General features: G+C 41.3%; 1 protein-coding gene across 1 annotated transcript; it reads right to left on the bottom strand.

Moving 5' to 3' along the window:
* Positions 1-264: 264 nt before the first annotated feature.
* On the bottom strand, positions 265-19,531 carry LOC123029220 (cytochrome b-245 heavy chain). Its single transcript, XM_044441892.1, has 13 exons — positions 19,464-19,531; positions 17,548-17,643; positions 15,007-15,117; positions 13,376-13,460; positions 12,049-12,206; positions 11,074-11,264; positions 9,659-9,788; positions 8,812-8,904; positions 7,267-7,520; positions 5,573-5,735; positions 4,543-4,689; positions 4,243-4,367; positions 265-1,840 (listed from the first exon to the last, which is right to left on the bottom strand). Exons 1-13 carry the CDS (start codon positions 19,506-19,508, stop codon positions 1,714-1,716), a joined length of 1,725 nt encoding a protein of 574 aa, XP_044297827.1. The 5' UTR covers positions 19,509-19,531; the 3' UTR covers positions 265-1,713.
* Between the last annotated feature and the right edge of the window lie 6,130 nt (positions 19,532-25,661).

Here is a 25,661-nt window from a genome sequence, read left to right as displayed (position 1 = left end):
GAGCATTGTGGGGCATTTAAAAGAGTGGCTCCCGAACCCTTCTACCACAATGCATAGAGCAGTGCACTGCTATTAACACCATGGCTACTGCCAGACCCAACAGGGGAGGCCCAGGATGCAGAAAGGACCTGCCAGACGGCATGTAGTGAGGTCCCCTTTCAGTCCTGTAAGTGCCCTGCATGAGGCAGAGTCTCCTTAAAGACAGAAGCTAATAATGATAAAGACTGTTAGAGTAATATAGAAACAGGAGGATAAATGCAGACACAGACTTCAAATATTTAATGGGATGAGCTAGTTGTATCAAAACCAGCATATTTCATATTACAGCACTTGTTCACCATTCCTTATGAACAACTAAAGGTCCTGGAAAACCCCTTTTAGATAAGAAATTAGGATATTAAGTGGGAAAAGGCGGACTTTTACACACACACATGGACACACACACACACACACAACTGCTAGTAACTATTATGCTGGACTGATCTGGTTTGCTCTTCCCTAAATATATCCTCTCTTCCCCCCCTTCTCCTTGCAACAAGATAAACAGCATCTTAAGCAACTGGCTTTATCTCAGAACTATTTTCTTCAATAACATTTAATGTGCTGAATGTGGCACTTAACGTGCTTTTGAGCTTCTTTTCTTTTATTGGTGTGCAGATATAAAAGACAGGAGTGCAGCTTTAAATGTCCTTGTATCAAGATTTTTTAAAAGGTAGATTTACAATTGCATTTCAATCTTTATGTGTATTTTCTGGACCCTATAGACACTTGTATTCAATCTGATGCTCTTTTTCTGTCCTGCACCCACTATGTGGTCTACATTTGGGAACAGCTTTTGTTTAACATTCATCTCCTCTCCCTGTATGGAAGAGTCGCTGTGGCACCTATTAACAGGTATGGCAGGGCCCCCTCGAGTCGTCTTCCTTTTTCATAGCATCTGGCACAGGCCATCCACCCCTTTCCCAGTGAAACGGACTGGATCAAGGGATGCCTTGTCAATTTCACTGATGCCAGGCAGGTGCTTAATCTGTTGTACATATAAATAGCCTTTTAAAGAAAAACACATGCAGATAAGAATGGCGGACTTTCCCTGACCTTGTCAGTTGCACTGAAGAGGCGGAAACAGATTGTAAAGAAACTAGAGAGTGCGGGCAGGGCAGTTATACACTGTCCGATGTATCAACTATGTTCTAAGAGGACTGGGTGGCAGTCCAGTCTTGGGGAGGTAGAGACTCTTTCTGAGGCACACCAGTGAAGTGTCTTTCTGCACTCGCTGGGGAAATTTGGTGCCATCAGAAGTAGGGGAATCATTCTGAGTAATCCTTAAAGCATTTGAAAATGCACACCAGATTTCAGCCCTTAATTTTTATAGGAATAGTTAAAGGTGGCTTTGTACACCAAAAGAAGTCACACTAAAGCATGGGAGGATAGAATTTCCAGTCACATGTTCAGTCCTATACACTGTCCACTGCTGTATTTCCTAATGAGTTCGGTGAGTCTTATTTATTGACTTAAGACAACAGCCTAAGTTAGTCTAATGTGAAGAATAAATTTACTGCAAAATTATAGGGAATTCAAACACTGGGGCAAGCAGACCTGGAACTTTTAGCAGTGAGATGGAAATTTACTGTCGCAAAATCCATTGTGTTCAGAGTCCAGACAAAAAGAAGTGCTAAGTTTTCTGTTTTTCTTTGTTTCATGGTACATATATCTTCAAAAATTTTCTTTGTTGAATATGAAGTGCACTCCTCGTGGGTCAGCATCTGAATTGTTAATACACATCTTATTTAAGGTATCAGCCAAGGCTTCAGGTCCACACAGGAAAACACCAATCCTGGAACTGTTGGCAGAAGAAAGTGTAATGTTCAGTTGCGTAAGAAGGTACATAATTTATGCTACTGTGGGAATTTAAGTGTTCTAGAAATAACATTGTTCTATACAGAACATTGGCAAATGTTACTGCACTTAAAAATCAGAGACACCCCTTGCATGCTGGCAAGGAGTATTCGTGCTTTTGTGAGTCCAGTAAAGCAACCTGGCTACAACAAAAGCTTTTTCTAGTCCTCAGTGAGACCAGGACTTGATATACTGATATTAGAAAGTCAAAAGGTAATTCACACATGCACACTCCTCAGTCAGTTTCTTATCATTCAGTAAGGTCACGTTATGACTGAATGCTTGTAGCATGAGCGTCCATAATTGGGAAGTTTCTGTGAAGCAATCCTGTTCATAGAAAACATAGCATGTCAAGCACGCAGGCTGTCACACGGTGTCGAAGGGCCATCGCCTGGCAGTGCAGTGTGATTGTGTTGCATGCAGAAGGTCCCACATTCAATCCCTGGCATTTCCAAGTAGGATTAGGAAAGCATCTTGCCTGAAACTATGGAGAGCTGCTGCTGGTCCATGTTGAACTGACAGTGCTGGAAGAGCCAGTGTGGTGTAATGGTTTGGAGTGCGAAACTGGGACTGTTTGGCCATGGAGCCAACGGGGTGATTTTGGACCAGGCACAGACTCTCAGCCCTCACAGGGTTGTTGTTGTGGGGATAAGATTGAGAGCAGGGAGAAGAGAGTGATGTCAGCTGCTTTGGGTTCAAAAGAAAAAAAATCAGATACATAAATACTGGGCTAGATGGTCTGACTCAGGGACAGGTTTGCCGTGGTGGTTTTTAACACAGAATGATTTGCTGTGTCATTTGAGGTGTTTCAGCATGGTACGTTTGGTTTTGAGAAGTCAAGACAAGAAATAATGGTCTGCTCTGTGCTTTCCATGCTTCACCATGATTTGATGATCACTGGAACCCAGCACTGTGGTTTCCACAGTCATACCACAGAATCCCTGGAAAGGGTGGGAGCTACTGTAAGATCTTCTAGCAGGGGATGGAATTGATGGGATATGTGCCAACAGCAGGAGGACTGAGCGAGGAGGTGGAAGCCACGCCAGTATAACAAACATTTAATTGTCTGTCAGGCGCACCCATGCAAACAACTATGCACCGTGGTGAGCATCCAGGATTGCTAGTCACGGCGTGTGAACCCAGCCACTATTAGACAGTGTCCTAGTTTTCTAACTGTCCTGCTTTCTACATGGATTGGATATATGTCTGCTTTAAAATGTCTCTCTGTGCATCAGTTGCCAGGGGGAGGTGCTGTGCTGCTTAGGACCCACTCGTGTGTTTCTCATGGGCCTCTGAATGGCCACTGTCCACTATGTGAACAGAATATGGACTGGATGAACTCTCATTTCTTCTTATATCTTGGCCATCATGTGGCAGGCAGGCATGTCTGAATTCATTCTTACATCTAGAGTTCCCATAGTTTTACATATGTAACTTTTAATATTGCATTTTATTCTGTACTGCTGCTATGCCTCTATGCTGATTCAGTTGCAACTGCTGCAATTTTGTTGATTTGTGTTATTTGTTGTTGTTTCTGAGTTTTTAACTTTTGTTGACCACCCAGAAAGCCTCAAATATAGGGTAGTATAAACATGAAACAAACAAACAACTTGTGCTGCCGATTGGCCAATGCTGGGCAGAAAAGATGCTCTTCTCCACACTGTCCGAGTCTCCAGTGCTCCTGCTGTTATGCCCACTCGGGGATCCAAGGTAGCAGCAGGGATTCCCTCGCATGCGACTTCTTCTCCTGTTTGGCATACAAAGGCATGCCCACTGCTGCCTCCTGTCCTAGACTGGATGTAGCAGCAGGGAGGTGGGCAGTTAGTCATTCTTCCAACAATGGGAAGGACATCCTCTCTCCCCAGCACCGCCAAGTGGCAGCACAATTCATGGAAAGAGAGGGGACTTGTAGTGGGAATGGCACCCTGGGCAATCACTGCCAGTAACTCAGCTGGGAGGAGGAATGACGGGCACAGGAGCCCCTGCTAGTATCTGAGACACAAGTTCCAACCAAGGATAAATCCCAGAAGGCTTTGCAAACCAGCTGTGGAACCTCTGCATGCTGGACAGTTTCATCCCAGATATATATGCTCAATGGATTATTCCACTTTTCAAAAATTTTAACAAGAGAGTGTGAAGGCAGATGATTCCACATGGATTATTGCAAGAGTATCAGTGCTTGATTCGTTCATATTTACAAGTAGTGTAGTATGCAGGAAACCAATATTAATGGGACCCATCAATTACTGGACCCATGGCAAGACAAAACTAGTTACTGGCTCATAGAATAAAATATAAGTAACACAAATGAGCCACCTTTCTGTTTGTTCTATAGAACAATTTTACCTTGGATGCTGACTTGCAATCATTTTGAACTCATTTTCCCAATTTGGTCTCCCATACAGGGTTTTCTGTTTCAAGCCTGTGATCACGTCTTTCTCTTCTTGATGATGCACTGCAATATGAGCAGCCTGAAATAATGAAGTCAGAAAACGTTTTTATCAGAAAGCTGTAGCATCAGATGAGGGTCAGCAGTGGCAGGAAGAGTAGTAGTCCTCAAGAATATTCCCGTAACGCAAGAGTGTCCAACAGATGGACACAGCCGCACTCCAGCAAGTAAAGACTTCCAAATGAGAGTGTGTTTACCTGATACTCATCCCAGCCTGTAAGACAGATGTTGTAGCTGAGGAATTCTGCATTATTCTTTTCCTGCATTTGAGTCTCCAATGATTGCAAGAGGTCAGCAAACCATTCAAATGCATGGGTGTCTCTGCAGAGCCAGTAAAAATAGATCTAGAAGGGGAAAGATTGAATATTGTCACAGTAATTCTCCTAGTTTTCTTCTTAAACCCTGAAAACATCAAAGGCAATCATCTGGATTACCTGTGATGGTCACTAGGCTCTCATAATGGCCAATGACCAGGAGTATTTCTCAAATACTCGCTGCTTCCATTCAATGAAATGGTAACTTACATTTGAGTAGATGTTCTTCTTACGCAGCATAAACAACAATCCCCAGGCAAGGTAAGGCTGAAGTTGATTGCAAAGGTTACAGGAAGTATTAAGCACTTCCCTAAAATATTTAGTGCTAACTCATTTGCTCCTCTAGCTTTCAGTTACAATAATAAGCTACAAGTCCTATGAGTTCAACCCTTGGTTTCCAAAGACTAGTCTTTGCTACTCCTTTGCTCCCACAGACAAGGTCCTCTGGAATTTCCTTTGGTGAAGGCCAAACTATGTAATTTGTAAATGGAAGGAAGAAATGGTAGTTGTGAAAGTAGGGATAGGGACAGAGATTTTAACTTCTCTAATCTGAAGGATTTGACAACATATGCACAGACATTTGTCTCCAATCCAGCATTCTGTTGTGCCATTAGATCTTGTGGCTGCACAGATCAGCCCTCTGTGTGCAATATAGCATGATGCAGGATGGGTGGACAAATGGAACAAAGATAGAATGGGGAAATTGCTAAATCCTGGCTGTCAGCTTTCTATTGTTGCACACAAACTAAGAAAGGACACATGACAACATAAAGTATTAGTTGCTCACAACACTTTTTGTAAATAGATATGTTTGGATGAAGTCCAGAGTTCTTCTTTATATTTCTTAGTTTCTCTTTTTATGCACTGGCTAGAAAGCAAGTGTCGTAAACTTGGGGATATATCCAGGACATACCTTTTTTAGTTTTAGGTTAATAGCATCATTGCAGTATTTGTACCACACAGACTTGAGGACTGATGCAAAAGGGGTTACGCCAATGCCAGCTCCAACCAACATCACGGTTTCGTAACTGAATACATCTTCACTAGCAGTGCCAAAGGGGCCATCTACAGCTATTCTAGAATAGTAAGAATAGAACTGATAATTACAACTGTGATTAGTCCATACATATTCTAATGAATGTTGTCTTTAATCATCCAAGTTAAAACCAAAAACACAATGACTGGGTTCAGACAGCATGATAACCCAGACTCAAGGGTGGTTGTCTATGGGCTGAGCATGGGATGACATTGAATTGTGGCTTGTTGAAATGTGTGCTGGGTTGTCTGATAACTCCAGGATAACTACCTACAATTCACAGCCCAACAATAGATGAATTGTTGAATTGCTAAATGAATTGCTCATGATTAGCTACTGGCACAGCTAGTTCAGATGATACTATAACTTTGTGAACTGTCCAGAGAGCATTGGCTGCTGGGTGGTATATAAATTAATTAAATAATACCCCATTTTTCAGCAACCCACATTTCAGTGTCAACCTGCATGCAACTGATATTCAACTGCTGGAGAAGAAAAGGGAATTATGAAAGCTGCCTTGAGTTCCCTGGAAGGAAAATGTGGGATATAAATATAATAAATAAATAAAACCTTGAGTGCCACTTATTGTGTTGTTTGAACTCAGTCAGTATATGTTCAGGGGCTAGTTCCCCTGGGAGAGGTGTCTCAGTGTAAGATCATGTACCAAATTAAGCTAAGATATTCTGGGATGGATTGTGCAAATCAGAACTGTATCCTTTTGCTGAGCTGGGTTTTATGAGTAGGGGAGTAAGATAACTGTGTTGCAAAGACCTAAGGGCTAAACTGCAATCTTGGAAGGGTCCCAGGATCTGCATTCTTGAGTTGGGAGTCTGCAGCCAAGAGGGCAGGGGCTACAGCCAAGGGAGCAGACTTACTGGGGCAGGGCTTGTTTAAAACTAGAAAATACATAATGCTAATCAGTAAAAATGGAGCAAATTTTTATTCTTCATAACTAGCTTATTTTGGCATTCCTAACTTTACAGTAGCATTAGAAGTCTGCTGAATATGGCCTCCCGGCTTTAGAAGTCAACCTCATTCCTAGGGAAGATTAACCATATACAGTACAACTGGCCCCCGTGTTACCAAACTCAGACAGTCAACAGCTAGGGCAAACCCAGGTGGACCCCAGACCCAAGTCAAAAGGAGCCTGAGATGAGACTTAGAGCCAAAACCAGCTTTATTCTAATTCTGGTCAATTACTTTTGGGATGTTTTGGGTGCTGCGATTGGCAACTCCCGTAAGGCTGAGTGTGCTATCCCAGTAGTGTGTTATGAGCCACGTTGCCTGCCTGGGACAAACACAATAAGGTGCAATAAATGTTTGATGGAAGGAGACTATGTGGCTTGCAACACAGTGGTGGACAGACAGCTGGTAAGAACAGCATATCCCCCTTTGCCCCATTGTGTAGCATCCTATTTCTGCCCCTTGGAGCTCTATGAGTCAGCACAACTGCACACGATCCTCTATGGTAAATCACACCCTCCTGCACTGTGATTTTAAGCCAATCCATGGGGTTATGAGGGCAACAGCTGACATTTTGCTAAATGGACCCTTATGTATGCTGTACATACTTGGGCAGTTTCCAGGCTTCCTGGAATTCTTTCTTGTCACATCCACAAGCCTTAAACAAGCCTTCTGTCCAGTCTCCTACAACACGTATGTGAATACTGAAGTAGTCTTCTTCAGGGGCAGACGTCAGTGTGAAAGGGTGCCACTCTAGCCTGGATACTGCAGGGCATTGCACAAAAATGTACTGACCAACCTCCATCTTAAAGCCCTTCTTCATCATCTGGATCTCATATGTTTGGAAAGGATGGGTGACCACCTGTGACATAAAATGTAAGGTTTTCAGGACACCATAAAGAATCTGGGTTGGTCAAAGCTTGCATTGAGTCAGCACAAATGCAGAAAAGGAAGGAGAAAAGGTCATCAATCACAAAACCGAAAACATATCCAAATCCTATTTACTTGAAATTCATTTCACCCAAAAGGGAATTACTTGAGGAAAAATATTTAGAGGAGGTTGAGCAACATGCAACCCTCTACCCAAACTTCTACCAGCACAACCCAAAATGAACTTTTTGCATTCTGTAGCTTCTGCAAAATGGCAGATTTAGCTTGCAGGCAAGAAAATGTGTCCGTTTTAGCACTATTATATACTATGGAGTGGTTTGCCAAGGGGAGGAAGGTTACAATGAATGAAAATGCCCGGACCTCCCATGGTTGCTCATTCCTGATTAAGAGGAATATGTTTTGAATAAAATGCCATGCCTACAGAATTGAATGTAGGATCTGCCTTCTACTGACAGAAGGTTCTCCACCCAGTTCTGGGGAGTTTCCCATTTCACCCTCAGCAAATCCCTCTGCCTCACCACAGACAGCCAACACCATTCGGCAGGGTCTCCTGACTCTCTGTGAAGCATTTTCAGGGGGCTGGAGAACTAGCATGGGAAGGAGGACATTGAGAAATCCATGTCTGCCAGGGTGGACCTGGTTCCTGCCCATGATTAACTTCCCTCATGGTCCGTGACATTCTGATTAATTTTGCAGCATCTCTCCAACATGGGGATTCAGTTCTTCCATGCATTATTGACTGCAAGGTAATGACAGAATGTCTCACACACCTTCTCTGGATGATGCAACAACCTACCATGGGTAACTCCCACCCCTTTTGCAGCTACTTTCTGGAGCAGTTACTCCTGGAACAGACAGGGAAATTGACTAGACAAGACCACGCACAACAGATAGTCATCAGAACGGACTTGTGACCAACTAATACAAATTATAAACACAGTTGCCCAATTTGTAGGAGTCATTTAAAAAAATGCCTTGATTGCACTTTGTTGAGGTTCTTAGGGGTGGGGGGAATAATGGCAAATGAAAATGTTAGCAATTGGAGTGGGGAAGGAGAGACAAGATGGGTTTTGCTGTGAAGGACCTTGGAATACTGACTGGAGGACAGAGGGGGAAGAAGGGAAGAGCAACCCCTGGTGCGCACAATTGTCTGTTCAATGAACAAGTAACCCATGGTGGCTTATTTGCAGGGTGGCTTAGCATGGCTTGCAAATGCACTTTTTGAATAAGATGAAAACATAGCTTGCTTTTGTGACTCTTACCTTTGTGATAACAACTTTTTGCTTTGATCGCCAAAACCTCACTATCCTCTCACAGACATATAGGATCATAGGGCCTATTACCCATTTCCAGGTCTGCCAACAGAAGAAAGAAGACAAAGCAGGCAAGGATATTCTGTTAAATAAATCAATGGTTTAATTGTGAACACAGGAATGGATTTCAACACTAAATTCTTCGGACTCTACACCATACCCAATGCTCTGAGGAAAACTTAGCAAGTATTTTGTCAGTTCAGGAAGTTACTTCAGTTACAACAGGCTAATGTCTATTCCTTTTGAGAGAGCTTACCCTTTGTCTAACAACTGAAGTTAGAGTTGAGAAAATATACCTATGATCTATTTGTTTTTCTTTCGATAAGTGCAGGGAGATTCAAGGTGGACAAAAGGAGGCACTTCTTCATACTGCACATATTTACACTACAGAATTCACTGCCAGAAGACATACGTAGGGATGGCCACCAAATTGGATGGCTTGAAAAGGAGATTAGACAAATTCATGGATGATATAGCAGTCACTGGCTATCAGTCATGGTGACTATGCATTACCCTCAATATTGGAAGTCTGTAAATGACAGTTGCTTGAAAATACAGTGGGACAATGCTGTTGCTTTCGTGCGCTTCTTGTGGTATTCCTGTGGACAGCTGGTGCACCACTGTGGGAGGAGAATGCTATGCTAAACAAGCCTTTGGCCTGATCCAGCATTGGACTTTGTGCATTCTCATGATTTAGTCCCACCCTTTCTACTAGTAATGTGGCTGCTTAACATGAAAATCAAAATCTTCAATAGTCTAAATAGCTGCATTTTTAAAAACAAACAAAACTTCATACCATAGGAGGATTTCCAGAAAACTGTGGTACAGGACATGTAGACTTTTTCCCCCAATTGGTGTAATCTCTGGAGCAGATTTCTGGATCATGAACATCCAAACTGGGACGTGTCTGTCCACGTACAATTTGTCTGGGAATAGCAGCAAGCATACATCTCAGTAATGGTAATACTGAATAATGAGAAACATTAACAGCAATTAAATTGATATCATAACATCAATGTCTTCATCTTACTGGGAGTACCAAAAATAAAATAAAATAAAATAAAAGGCAGGTAATCTGTGACCTGCTAAACTATTTCTGGTGGTTGACCAGACACTTTTTGCCTGACTTTTGTGTATAATGCCTCACCCATTTCATGGTTCTCAAGCTCCTTCTAACAGGTGTTGTTGCTGGAGCATTTTTGAAGGAGTTGAGATATGGAGCAAAATATGTTGGGAACCCTGAGAAAGGAGAAGCTGGTCATCCCTTCTCTTAACAAATGTTATTCTGCCAATTTAAGATAATTGGAGCTGCAAAGTGGGCACTGGACCAGCTTCTGATTGCATAATCCCCTGTTGGTCCATTGCTTACTTTGACAGGAAATGACTAAGTGATAAACAAGAAATACAGTAAAACATAAAATACAAGATGACACTTACTCAGAAAGAACCATAGCATAACAGCAAGGAAAAAGACAAAAGCATCCTTCCAGAAAAGTTTGCTGGACCAAGTTTTTAATATGCACCAAGACCTCAGAAGGGTTGATACCTGTCCAATACATGTTGGTAGGGAGTACCAGGAAAGGGGTATTTGTAATCCAAGGCTGTGTTCTGAGTCATCATGCACCAGGTTTTGAATATCTTAGGCACCATCAGAAGTGTATCTCCTGATCAGTACTGCATTCAAATAGGCAGGTCAGGTGATTCTTAAATATTCTGGTCCTGAGTTTGTTTGGGTTTTCTTAAACACTAAGATCTTAAAGCTGTCCTGATAAGATAGAGTCTGCCAGTGCAGTTCCCTCAGTACAGAGGAAATGTGCTGGTGGCAAACAGCTCCCACAGCCAGCCTGGTTGTGACATTCTGCACCAAGGGCAGCCTCAAGACCAAGGCCTAAGGGTGGCCTCACATGAAGGACAATGCAGTGTCCCCATCTTGAGACTACGAACGCTGAGCTGTATCACTGGCAAGCCAACAATGCCCAGGAACCATTGTGGGAGCCTTGCCAGGCGGAGCTGACATAAGGCATTCTCATCCATCAAAGATGCCTGTGCCCCCAGTCCAGCAACAGTGCTGGATCAAGGAGCGCTACTGAGCTTTGCACCTGCTCCCCAGGGTGAGTGCAAACCCTTCCACAGCAGGTGGCTGACTCAGTTTCCAGATATGCAATCGCTCTGTTTATGTAATGGTGTATTTGACTCAGTGCAGAGGCTTACCCAGCTCCATGAATGACAAGGCCAATAAAAAAGATAACAAACAGATGGTGGGTGAACCAAAATACTTCAAAGTAGGACCTTCGAATGGTTTTAGTAGATGAAGTGATGATTAATATTAGACACAGGGTGATGATAACACCACTGATGCCTGCCAAGGTTGTGAATGCTACATAGAAGCCACCATCAGGGTTCTGTGAAAGGAAAAAAAACCATGGCAATATAATTGGATTCATTTCATAGCTTCTTATTCATATAACTGTAGAAGAAGAAGGTGTTCAAGCTCTGAAAATTTTCTGGTTGTCTAAGCCTGGTAGGAAATTAACCATGTATGTGGTAAGAATGGCAATTAGTACATATTTTTGAAAAGACTCAGGATGCAGCGAATCACAGCTATCTGTGCTATCCTATTATGGAGTTTGTCACAGTTATAGCTCACATTTTGTTTTGACACAAGATGGAGCTTCTGCCTGCTATAAATTCACATGAAAGCATGCAGAGAAGTGCTTGTTAATTGCCACATCTGTAATTTCTGTAGTTTTCATTCCTAGTAACTGAACAGGTTTCTAATTCCCTCTGTATAACTAAGGAATGGTGTACAAGGACTTTCTTCATGGGGAGTGAAACTTGTTGCTTTCAGGGGGCACCCTGTCAGTTTCAGTTCTCCTGCAACTGCTTATTAAATCTACTTACCTAGATGAACCTGATCTTATTTCTTCAACAATAATACACTTAAACCAGGTATTGGCAGACTCCAACTCCCACCACCACTGATGATTGGCTATGCAGACTGGGGCTGATGAGAGCTGGAGTCTAACAAAATCTGGTGGGGCACAGTTTCCCAACCTCTGAACTCCGGGGATAAAATTTCACAAGAAAAAGCATTATCATGGAGTTCCAGCAGTTACTGAGTAATATAAATGTTCCTTGATGAAACCAATCTCTGTCTAATCTCTGTTCAAGAATGTAGCTGCTTACCTTAAGTTTTTGTCGAGCAAAATTCAGATAGGTTTCATCTTTTCGATCACCCAAATCAGACAGCACTGCCTGAATAGTTCTATTTCCATGAATGGCTTCCTCATTACGTGCATCCACCAACCTTTCTACATTGAATAGATGTGCAATTGTGTGGATGGCTAAAATAAATCAATCAACAGAGTCACAAAAATGTTAATGTAACATATGAGATGAATCACACTTAAAATGCAGGATTCCCCCCCCCCATTTTGTCCATTACTGCTGAGAACAACAACAACAAAACCCCTCTTGTTTCTTGTCTGACCATGAGAGAGATCAGCAAGGAATTTTACATTTTTTAAGACTCTTTATTGTAGCTGTACAGTAACAATAGACAATGAGCCCATCTTCACTCAGGACCAGCTACTAGTCATCATACACAGTGAATTTATGCATTTAGCTCTTTGCAATGATTAGTAACTGAACATTCACAGTTACATTTGCACATGGTTATCTTGACCTACACTTCTGATGTCAAAACATCTGCCCCCAGGCTCATCTTTATGCATTCCTACCTTCTTGACAGAGATTTATTTTATACTTTCAACCCTTGTTGTTTGGTCATCGGGAAAAAATTATATTTTCATTACTTTGGATGCTGAGGCCACCCCATTAAATGTAAAATTGAATATCTGTTGACATGCGTGTCTTTTAGGTGCTACTCCATATACTGGATCCTTCATTCTTTTGCTTTCAGCTAATGTTAGCCATAACTTTGAGCAATGGATTTACCTACATCTCAGTCCTCCACATCTACACTTGGAAGTAAGTTTTGTTTGGTTCAGGTGGACTTTCACATGCATGTTTTATGGATGAGTGTTTGGAATAAATTATAAAGAAAAAACCTTCAGAAACAGATTTCACAAATGCACTTAGTGAGGACATATGACAGGAGAAAAAGAAAAGCTCCTGATATATGCCAGGTTAAGAGCTAAAGCATTTAACCATTAGAATGTATCCTGGTGTGGGCTTCTAATCAGATGCTCTCCTTCTTCACTTGGTTGTTTTAGAATTATAAATCTGCAGGGTTATACTGTATCTTTATTCAATGTCTTGGAGGCTCTGGTTACACAAGACCCTTAAGAATCAAGTGTCATTATTATGAAAGACACATTTTTCTTCATCCCAACCCCTACAATTTTGAAATTGGTCTACATGTGGATTGCCTGTCTCCCTTCACTTCTGAGCCATTCCTGCGAACTCATATAAAAAATATAAATCGCATGAGCATTATCTGCACTGAAACCAAAGAAACTTAATCCTAAATATAAAGTTTCAAGGGACCTACCAGTATGGAGTGCAATCATCCAGGCCACCAATTTGTGAAATGTGAGGTTTCTATCCAACTGCCGTCTGATGCGCACTGAGCAGCACTATTGAATCAAAAGAGGAAGTGCAAACAAATTTGTTATATCGAAAGTGCAATATATATTCAAGAACAGAACAGAGATCTATGATAGAGGATTATTTTTAATATGGTCAATGTTCTTTCTCTGTATACAAACACACACACACACCCATCCGCATACATATATCAATTAAAAATAATATATTTTATATGCTAGGCTTACTGAAACTGGCACAAATTAATGATGGTGTTCATTGTGGCTTTTAATTTCACATTATATGAAAGACTCACCCAGGCCCAAACATACCATCACACTGCAGTAAGATATGTTTTCACGCAAAATGATGCAGTGTACAATGGTGAATAGCAGAGAAGGAGACATCTCATTACATTATTGTGAAATTGGATTTTGTCCCTACCAAGTTTGTAAATCCATAAATAAATAACCAGGGATTTGAATGACAGGTAATTTGTTGATTCCTACATGGTACGGACTGAGGAAGAACCACAAGAGGATTTGTGTGTGCTTGAAAGTGTTCTCTGGTGTTGACTCAGTCAGTATTCCTGGTCCTATTCTAATTAAATACATGTCAGAAAAAGTAGAAGTTAAATTAGCTTCATACTGTAAAAGTATAGTAAAAGAAGTATGAAAGATTTCCCCCAACAATTTAAGACAGTTCTTGTCCAGAAAGGAAATAGCATGTTCTAGCTTTGATAGATTTGATATGTCAGTTTGTGCATAGAATCCTTTAAACCAGCTGTTTTGTGTTCTTGCTTTCCTAAACTAAAGGAAATCTTCTATGCAACTCTAGAAGCTAAACTGCATCCCTTTCAGTGCAAGGTGATGCTTGAAATGTGTAAGTTTATATATACTTACAGTATATACATAGCACATCACTTTCTCCTTGCTGGCAAGAATATCTGATAAGACACATGGGGTTGAATCCATGGTTGTCCTTCCATCTGAAGAAGACTTCTGATTCAGAGAAGCATATCAGCTGATGGAATGCAGGACAATAGAAACCTGCCTAGTTTATGCTGGCTTTATGGAATAAGATTTGACAATGAAGAGAAATCTATTTGCCAAATTAAGGATGCAGCAACAAGAGACCACTGGAGTGAGACAGATTGCCTGGCTCTGGGTTCTTTTCCACCTGTGAAAGCATGGCGTGAGTAACAATCCACTCAGAATGCTCCCACTGATAGATAGGAGGAGGCACTTTTGCTGATTCTTCTCTTTGCAGGCTCCAGTACCACTTTCCCCAGTATTATAGGGGTTCCTCCAACTCTCTGGAGTCAGATTTCATGGGAGACTGCAGGGAAAGAAGGGAATCAGGGAATTTGGGAGGAGGCACTCTCCCCTGACTGTCTGTCTTCAAGTCTTTGACCTGGGAATCCTCTGCTGCTTACCTTCCTACACAAGTCCCACATTTGGAGTGTGCCAAGCTAAAGATATTTGCACAATGTACAAAGCACAGTGTAACAGGCTGCCTAGTAAATTATTGAAATTAAAGTCATAATAATCTGGCTGTTATTTTGCACTAACAGTGGGAAATAATTTTGCTTCTTACCGCACTTGAACCTCTGAGAAACGAGAGCAGATTTCGGCAGACCGGAAGCAGAACCAACATACAGTTGAAATTCAGACATGCTGCAGGTGCCCGGGCCAGTGCCAGGTAAGGCTAAACAGAAGACAATGGGGCTGTAGTTAACCAGACAGCATTACCTGAAAGATGCCTTGGAACTGAAGCTGAAGACGGATGGATCCATTTCTCACATACAGGGTGTACCAGCATACAAATGCCACAGTGTGTGTGTGTGGGTGGGGTGTTTGCATGCATATATGAAAAATGGGAATTGTGCTGAATAGATATACAGAATACTCGATGCAAAAATGGCTTGGGCCAGTTCACACAAGAAGGTTTAACATAGTATAATGGAGTTTATTTATTTATTATTATTTATTACATGCATTTATATCCCATCCTATTGCTCATACTTATCTGGCTAATTGACTCTCACTACAATGGACAGAGCTTTGTCATGAGAATATACCAACTCTAATGGAGGCAGGAAAATGTCTGCATTATTATCACCTCAACTGGTTCGGTGTATCAATTTTAAGTGAGCTCACTGGTCAGTTCTACCATCTAGTACAGAAGATGGTTATCATTAATATCTGTGGAAAGAGGAAGGCCACAAAGAGTTGCCAATGTAGCATGGTGTGTGTGCCAGAGAGGGAGGGAGGGAGGGAGGGAGAAGAGACAGAGTTTACCCTCTAAGAATCTGGTTCCTTTTGATATTCATCTCATTGCTACTTCACTTTCTCATTGATTTCTCCATTCTTTCCCCTCAAACCCACCTTGTTTATTATTATTATTTATTTATTTATATTATTTTTTATTTATTTATATTTTGTTTATTATTATATGGCCGTATGCTGCTTCTGCCAAACATCTTTCTCTCCCTCTCCCTCTATCATCTTGAGATACTCTGAAATTATCCCTACACATATGTACAGTTCAGTTAAAAACAAAAGTTTTGTCTCATGTTCTGGAATAGGCAAGTTCACCTTATGGATTTTCTTCCATTCTCTGTATAGTTATCCCTTCTTCTGTCACACTGGGGAACTCAAAGGTGTTTTAATTGCACAGGCATACAGACAAGAAGTAGCTTTTACCCCTCACTCTTTGCTTATTTGCTGAGCAACTGTTTGAGAAGAGGGGACACAAGTCATTATTCCTTCTGTACCCAGCTGTATCTCATACCCATGTTGGCGCCACTTGTCCCTATCCCACATGCCTAGTCATTTCTTCCACCTCTTCCTTCCTCATCCCTGCTCCTACCATCCCTGCTGCAACTTTGTTTCATCTTCCTATGCAAATCAAGATGCATTAAGCTGAAGCTTGGGAAATGGAGAAAGCAATGTCCGAATTCAGAATTTGCCTTGGGCCTTAACCTGGAAGGCTTGCCAGATCATCCTGCTCCTTTGGCTTCTTAAGCTATCTCAGCTCTGGAACAGTAGTGGGCAACCTGTGTCCCTCCAGATGTTTCCAGGCTGCAACTCCTATCACATCTCACCACTGGCATTGCTGGGGCCGTAGTCCAACAACATCTGGAAGCCCACAAGTTGCCTATCCCTGCTCTAGGCCCAGCAGAATATGGAGGCCATTCCTGTGATTTTGTTTAGTAGGCCTTGTCATATTGCCACAATCATTTTATAATAATAAAGATCCTTCTAAGTGGATGACTAGACAGCTGATTCTTGTAACAATGGGAGAAGAAAAAGGGAAATGGAATCAGTGAAGGGAAGTAATCAAACAGGGACTTCTAAGATTGCTTAAAAGTGAGCAGAAAAGAACATACTGAGCAGTTTTATTTTGTAATAGTCACAATGAAACCCAGTTACAACATTTTAAGGAAAACATGTTTGTTAGGTAGGGGTCCTTCTGTTAGGGCAAGTGAAATTTGCTGAACTTGGGTGACAGGCACATAAATATCCATATGGACTCAGTTTTGCAGATTTTGCCCTTCTTTGGTCAGCATGTAACACTATTAAAGCTATTTCAGACAACAACTGCTAATGGAGAGTCTTAAAGAATAAAATTGGTTCTCCTTATGTACAAGAGAGAGCTAAATACCAGATCTAGGGCTATAAATCCAAGGATAACAGAAAGAAATTCAAATGAAAAGAAAATAGAACTCACTCGCAAAAGACTATGACGAGAATGAAAGATTTAGTTACTGAGTTATGGAGGAGGTTTAACTCTTTCAGCCCAGGTCTGAATTCCATATCAGGCAAGCTGCTGAGGACCACATTCCAGTGGGGTGGGGATGCGGGTGGAAGGCAAAAAGGGCAGGCCAAAATCCCAACACTACCACCATACTCTAGCTTAAACATCTTACTGTCAAGACCTCAGCAACAGGAGAGGTGTTGAAACCATTTTAGCATAGAGTAAAGCTGCACCATGAACCAGGGTGGCGAGGAAGGGCTGGGGCAAAGGGAAGGAAATGCACCTTCTAGGGAGGCTGAAAAGCCAGAGCTAGTTGCTGGGCCTGAGACTTGGCAGCCCTGCTTTGCAGCACACGAGGAGGACACATTCGATACTTACCCCAAGAAGTTTTCTTGTATAGTAGAATTGTCTCCCAAGGTCGTAAACTAAGTAGTACCAGCAGAAGAGGAAGACATTTAAGCCTAGCCATACTATCTGAAGGAAGAAATACAGGACATGAAATTGAGGGCTATACTTCGGGATTTACTTTGTTTTCTACTACAACCCCAAGGTCAGCTAATCAGAGTTAATACTCTTCAGGGACTGTAACAAAACTCTCAACATGGCTATAAAATTGTGCAAAGTCAAACACATCCAGTTAAAATGTGTATGTTTTAGGTTGAGGAAATGGAGCCTAAAAGATAAGCAACTAGCACAAGGCCAGTTGTGGCAGTAATTCTTGTGATCTATAGCAATTCACCCAGACCACTGCAGGTATTTCATGATTTATTGTCTGCCTGGCTCTGTTTTATGATGCTGTGGTAAAACCTTTGCTGAGAAATGAAGGGTTTATGGTAGTTTGCAACAAAATCAGAATAAGGGAGGCATATGGATTATACTAGTTCTTTGTACTGTGCTATTGATATTGAAAGACTGTGTCTTCTTCTTGGCTCTATGGATTTCTCTATATCTCTGTGAAATACAAATGACTGAACGGAGCTGATGAATGTGAGGCAACCATGCTGAGTTGGTGCCTAGAGGATATGGTAGATACTGAGATAAACAATCAGAAGGGCTATGGTCCTCATGAAGAAAAATATGAAAGAAATATGGGGCCGATGATCAACGGACTACTTGTGTTCACAGCCTCCTGAAACCATCTTAAAGTGACAATTTGATTGAGATTCAACAATGCACATTATGACCCATGGGGACTGGCACCCAAACTCAAATTTTAGTATAGGGGTAGGGATTTCTAGTTTGCTTTTTATGAGGCATCGATCGCTTCCCAGCTGGGACAATGGCCATCCCACTTGAAAGCCTTGCAGATGAACCAAGACAGTGAGAGGAAGGCAGGCGGGGGCCAGTTTGTTGCAGAATGGAAGAACAGAAAATAAGCTGCGCCTTTTGCCTGTCTCAAGTCTGACAAGGGCTAGAGACACACTCCCATCTAAAAAATATGGAAGCAGAGAATCTCATGTTCTGATAAATCCATCTGCCTTCCCCTCACCAGCTATCACAGCAATTTTACAATGGAAAGGAGTGCAACTTTTTGTGAAAACTATATTTTATCCATTCTTTTTAAACTCTAGTTGTTTGGACTGTCCAATAATATAATTATCCGTTTCAAGTGTTCAGCTTGTTTATTAACCAGATAAATGGAGTATTATATTATAATCTAAATGCATATTCTCTAAATAGAGTATACGATAGAGAAGAATAATACACATTCTCTGAGCAGTATGTAATGGAGATTCTGAAAGCCCATTTATTATTTTACTTTCTGTGAATCCAAGCCCTTGATGGCTGCTTGAATAACATCTTTGGGTTGTCTGTTGTGAATGCAGTATTTCATGAGTGATAAGAACTTGAGTAAGACATTCATATAAACCCGGGTTTCTGTGCCCAGCCTATAGTTCCCTCTCTATTCCAGTGGATTTTTCCCCAGTTGTTTAATTTTGATGGGACTGAACAGAATAAATCTAAAAATACGAAGTGGATGTCTCTATGTATACAAATACTAATTCACACTGGCCAAAAATTTATTATACACTTTTTAAAAGGCAGAGCTAACCCTCTCACTTTTGGTGAGCCTGCTTTCTCTCACATCTGTTTCTCCACTAATTGCTTATTGCACAGTCAAGCTTGGTAATTAATGAAACATTTTTAAAATATTAAAGACTTTCATGCTGAGACTTCATACATTTATCAAAGCATGTATTAAAACACTTCTGCAGTTTAAGAGTTTTCCATCAATCTAAACCAATGACAACCACTGAACATTCAACTTTAAAATGAATGGTTATTGTACTTACAATGACAAATATGGAGAGTCCCTCATTTTCCACCCAGTTTCCCATGTTGATGTCTGCTTGAATAGAAATGAACTGACACTGATCGTTATGAAGTAGGCCTTTTTTCACCCCAGTAGAAGGAAGTGAAAGCAGCAGGTTTGCAACAACAGGTTTCCCCCTTTCATTTCGCATGCAACCAGTTACCCACTTGTGCATTCAGCATGTTTTTACTATTACTCTTTTTTCCAGGGCCCTTCATACGAACAAAAGCTCCCAATCAACAGTTAAAGGAAGGAATTGTAGAAATGGGTTGTAGAAATGAGTCAGAGAACGTGTGTTATGGAGCAGCTGTAAACGTTTACAAAATAAATAACACTTTCATTTACAGCATTCATGCAAGGGATGCCAAAGAGACCACAGTTCACAGTTCACAACATGAACTAGGAGCATGTGGTGATTCTCGACTGCACCACAGACTGTCCACCTTTAGGAACTCATTGCCCTCAGCCCTTTTTCACACACAGACATAGCTCTACTTATTGCTAGCTATACACTCTGCTGTGCAATTGTGAATCATCCTAACATCATCTATTGTGTTTTTCTCTCTGACTAGCATATCTCTTGGGGGAACAGACTGAAACATCAATGAGGTGGGAAATACAACCCACACAGCAGAAACTAAGTTACCATCTAAAAATATCACTTCGTCTTAGAGTCTAAAATTGGGAAATATAAGAAGGTTATTTTAAATAGCATGATAACTCTCATGCCTTGCATTATTATATTGCTATTGTTATTATTACTCTCATCATCTATTAGTATTGGATTTAAAATTGATAAGCCATGTTGCACAAAAATAAAAATTATGACTATTTTTTAAGCAATTTTGGAGAGTTAACCATCTTCAAAGTTTCTCCAATGAAATATGTTCTAATAGTTTACCACTTCACGAAGACAGATGCCTTCAGATTAAATTGACTGAGATGGAGTGTCAAAGAAATCCACTTCAGCGGGCTGTGCTAAGCGTTGTGAGGCTCAGGTCAGGTGTGCAGGAGAGCGAGCAAGGAGCACCACTGCTCACTTATGTCCACGTGCAACTTGGCCTGAGCAGTTGCTCCTTCCTCCTAGTCCTGGCTTGACCACATCATGCCCGACATTCATAAACCCCTTATTGGGCAAGTACCTGACTCTCGGTTTCTCCACTGGATTGTTTTGAGGGTGGATCTAATGACGTATGATATGACTAGTGACTACTGACCAAGTTATTTCAGTCACAAATAGAAGGCTGTGAGTGCTAAATTGCTCAAACTATACTTCTTCAGGAAGCATGATGTTTCAAAAAGAGCTTGATTCTCGTGTAGTGATACTTCCAGAAAAATTATGACCCAGTCTATGAGCTTTTTTCATGTGTTAGTCATTCACTACTCATGGTTGTTTTTGTTTCTGTGTTTAACCAACACTTTCAGTGAGTTCTTGTTTTAAAAGGAAGCAATTAATTCCAACTGTGAAAGAAACCACATTTTCCTCTTGTGTATTTGCACCGTTGTCTATCACAGTGCCACCTAGAGGTTATGCAATGGAAAACCAGGAAAGGAAATATTTCTCAATTTTGCAACCAAGCAGAAACTAGGTAACAGCTGATTAAGGGCCTCATGTAGAAAATCACCCTTCTACTATTCAATATCAACCATTGAATTAAATGGGGCTCAGTCACCAAGTAAGTGGACATTTGCACAGCAGTCTGAATAGAATATTAAATAGAACATCAGCAGATAAGTGGCATCATTAGAAGCCATTAGGAAAGAAGATTGTTATTTTTAAAACATGTGCGCAAGTCAGTTTGGTTTGACAGTGGGGTGCCAGAATTAACTTTCAGCCATGAACTTAATTGAATGGTCTTAAGTAAGCCTGCAGTGTCTCAGATCCATTATCTTATCTGTTTAAGGGAATAATGGTAATATGCCCTGCCTACACAGAACATTTCAGCATATATGAAAAAGATACCTAATGCTTTCAAAAGAATATTAATAACTACATGTCTAGAAACTTGCTGAAATTTAACAACACACAGGTTGGATGTGTATCATTCAAGGTTTTTATCTCTTAATAATCTCCCTAAAAAGTAGGGTGCCTGTAATTAATTCAGCCCCCTTTTTCATTTACTTCCTTTCCACTTAAACTACAAGAAGGAAACACAGTTCAGGTTACCCTAATCTGTAACCTGGCTAGGAGAAAAAGCAAGCTAAAACTAAGGTTTTTATGAATTTATTTGTAGGAGAGCAACTGACTAGAGGAGGAAGAAAAGAAATAGCAGAGATTGCCATGTGTTTCAACATGAGGAAGGAGTGCCCCTTTGTGGACAGCAGGGGGTTTGTACACATTTTCAAATACTGGCATTGGAAATTACTTTAAAGTGCAACTTCCAACAATGCACCGGAGTATTTGGAATACCAGAGGTCAATCTGACATACAGCTATTTGAAATACCTGGGAGGTTTGCAAGGCTGTTGTATTAGAACTGTTTCTGGAACACCACATGTGCAAATACATTTGTTTCTTAAACTTCTGGCATCTTAAAAGATACTGGAAGGAAAAGATAATATCTGGAACAGACCCAGGGAGTCAAGTTTGAAATAAAAAATGAACTGACTAAGGAAACAGTACGATTTTCAGACTGGAAGGTGTGAGGGAAAGCATGGAGAGGACTACTTTGAATATCTTGACAAAAGGCACATTTTTTGTTTCCAGGCACAGAGTGCAAATCTGGGAGTGCTGGCCCACAATGCCTTGTAGTAATGCAGTAAAGTGATCTGACAGAGCCTACCAGCTGTCCATAAAGAAGGAAAGGAAGGGGGTTTTGCACAGCTGCACTGACAATTGGGAGCAGGCATGTACCAAGACAGGGAAATCCGCCTCATTCGAGGGGGATGGATTTCCTGCTTGTTTCCATTCTGATGGGCAGAAGCAGGCTATCAGGCATCTCCTTGCAGGGTTCCCTCTTTAAGATGGACCACCATTTGCTTGCATTTTTAACAGCATGGACAAATACAAGCCAAAAAACTAACTGGCTCTAGTGAGGTTTGGCAGAATTGGAGAATTTCCATAAAATGGATTTATGAACATTGTGATTTGTGCAAATCTCCTGATTTTGCACAAATCATTCTAGTTTAGAATACTTGGGGTACTGATTTGTGCACATTTCATTGCTGGTTTAAAAACGTGTGAACTGTGCTCCATTCAGAAAAGGAAATCCAGGAGTTAGTTCACCTTGCAACAAAGTGAGTTGGTGCCAGCACTAGTGTTAGGTTTCAGGTTGTTTCAGATTAGGGTTGGGAAAACCTGAGCCCCTGGACAAGTCTTGTAACCTGGAACTAGCATGGAATGGGCAGAAAGTATGTGGGGTCTGCAAGAATAGCCTTTGTTCGTATCAGCTGGGTGTAATGGTTGGGGGTTAAGCTGCAGGGTCCAGTGCGCTGGAAATAGCTTTGACTGGGCAGAAAGAGTGAGCAACTCACACGAACACCTTGCGCACTGCCTTTGTGCATGTTAACTATTACTTTGCCATTGACTTTATTTGTGCAAATGTCTTTAGCAAAATAATGGCTGTCTTAGCCTATGGAGAAAAAAGTCTAACTCATCAGATCAAAAGCTGGGAAAAATTGTCAAGCTCTGTTTCAGTGCATCGCTGGTCCACAGAAAAGGCTTTCCTTCTCAGAATATCACCCTCCATGTGATGTGCAGGTGGTGAAATGCTGATGGAGGCCTAGCATGCTCCCCCTTTACATGCACTTTCTTTACTCACTTTTGGAACAATCCTATAGCTTGTTTGTCCCATGCTTATCTGCCTGTCTTGTAGTGTTCTTTAAATGACCTCAGATAGTGTAGGGTCTGTAGCAAGCCTGTTCCTGTTGTTCCAGCGTCCAGTGTGCTGATCCTTATTTCCCAGCTGTAAGCCCTGCTCTTTTGCAATGAGTATATTCAGCGGATCTTGTGACAGAATTGCAGTGATTCCCTTAGGCCTCCCCACAATGCCTTGACTCTGATCCCACGCACTGTATGCAGATTTATGGAGACTAGTGGTGTTCCCAGCCCAACCAAGGGAATGCAGCAAACAGGGCTGTGGTAGCCACAGTACTACCTCAGCATGCTTTGGGTTTAATTTGTTATGCATTAATATTAGAGAGCCTCCTAAGGCAAAGGGAGTTGGCAACGAGTTTGAGGTAGTAGTAACTAAATAATAAGAACTTTTTTCCTGTTAAACTTTAGTTAGATGTGGTTATGTGTGTTTATTCAGCTCAAGGGAATATTTACTTGGAGATATAATCTGCTAAGGAGAGGCTATTTCAACAGAAGCTGCTGTTGTAAAGAAGCTAAAGTTTTTCTTAGGTTGTGAAATTATTACATTTAAATTCCAGCAAAGCTATTATTGTTCACCTAGTTAAGCTACACTGGGATTCGGAAGCTGCCAAAGAGTGTGTTTCTTTTGGGCAGTTATGTTGTGAGCAGGTCAATTCCCTCTTTCCTTCTCTTTCATCAGATTCAAAATGAAACCTTAGAAGCGCAGTTCTTTTATTGACACTTAACTTGCTACAGAACAGGATAAATCAAAGGGGCATTCTGCTTGGAATGCAGGAGAAGCATCTGCCCCTGTGAATACTTGAATCCAAACTGAAACTTCCTCCCCTCAGTAAAGCTTTTGCCTGCACCATCAGGCTGGCTCTTGTGGCTTTTGTACTAGATGGTGGGAATGCTAAAAACCCTGTAACTGGTCTGCTCACTTCACCTGTCTTTGCGTGACCTGGGCAAGGATCTCTTCTAGCATCTGCTCCCCCTCCAACTCTGAAAAACTGCTCTGCCGCCCTTTCTGAGGCAGGCTGGCTCTCATGCTTTGCCCAAGAAACTTGCAAGGTAACCTTGAAATGGCCAAGTCCTCCACCCACTCCTCATAATCAGATGATACTATCTGAGTGGACTGCAATATGTGAGAGATTGGCCCCCTCTCTACAAGTTAACTACTTGGCTCAAGTTGTTTATTTTAGCATGCATGAATTTAACTGCTGGTGTGCTGAGAAGACAGTCTTAAAATTTACATCACTCTCCATGGCAATGGCAGTGACTAAATAAAGCCCCGGGTCTTTAACTTTTGTACTTTATAACTTCAGATTTCTGTTACTGATGTGTTGCCTGAACCCTAAGAAGCCTAGATAAGGGCTTGATTCTGGTTTGTATGACAAGTGCCAACTAGTCTGTTGGTTCAGATGAGAGGACAAATTACAGTTAATCAAAAAGCAATTACTGAGTGTGTAGGGAAGAGGGCTGGAGAAGACACTAATGCTGGGAACAATTGACAGCAAAAGAAGAAGGGAACGGCAGAGAATGAGGTGACTCATGGATGGAGTCACTGAAGCAGTCCATGTGAGCTTAAGTGGACTCCGGAGGCCTGGAAGAGTGTTGTCCATGGTGTCATGATGGGTCAGGCATGGCTTCATGACTAACATAGCATAACATAGGAAAGAGGGCACACACACAAGCTGGTTCCTGTGGGAAAAAAGATGCCTTGCCTTATCCAGCAGGACTTTTTAAAGTCTGAGATGTCTCTCAGCACCGGATTGAAATGTCAATTCAGACAGCACACTAAGAATAAAGTAACACAAGAGGAAGAAAAAGTATTCCACTGGCTCAGTACATCTGACTGGACTAAGTTCATCAGTTTGGTTGCTGATATCTCATGTTTGTGAGACTTAATGTTCATACATGATCTTGCTTACACTGAAATTGTAGTTTAAAAGGGGAAAGCTCATTTGCATTACAAATCTCTCCCCTCCACTTTTGCATTCATCTGAACAACCACCCAGATATTAATTTAAATAACAGCAGAGGTGTGAATTTCATTTAAGTAGTGCCTAGGGAAGCACTGATAATTGTCTTTGAGATGTAGCCTCAGTTCAGGCATTTCATAACCTCTATAACTTTATGACCAAAATAGAGCAAAATTGAACTGAATGTAGGTGTGAGTTGTAGCTGCTTTGCACTTATATTCCACCTTTTTTTTCCTTTTGCAAGAAATCCAAAACAGCTTCCATAGTACTATTCCATTTTATTCTCACAACAATCCTGTGTGTTGGGCTAGGCTTAACTAGTCTGAAGTTACCCAGGGAACTTCATGTCCTAGTGGGGACTAGAACCCTGATCTACTGTGTTCCCAATCCAACACACTAAT

The sequence above is a fragment of the Varanus komodoensis genome, unplaced genomic scaffold (genome assembly GCF_004798865.1).
Source record: "Varanus komodoensis strain SLA01 unplaced genomic scaffold, ASM479886v1 scaffold4, whole genome shotgun sequence".
Lineage (NCBI taxonomy): Eukaryota > Metazoa > Chordata > Lepidosauria > Squamata > Varanidae > Varanus > Varanus komodoensis.
Note: the sequence above shows the minus strand (reverse complement) of the source record. Positions and strands in the feature narration are given on the sequence as shown.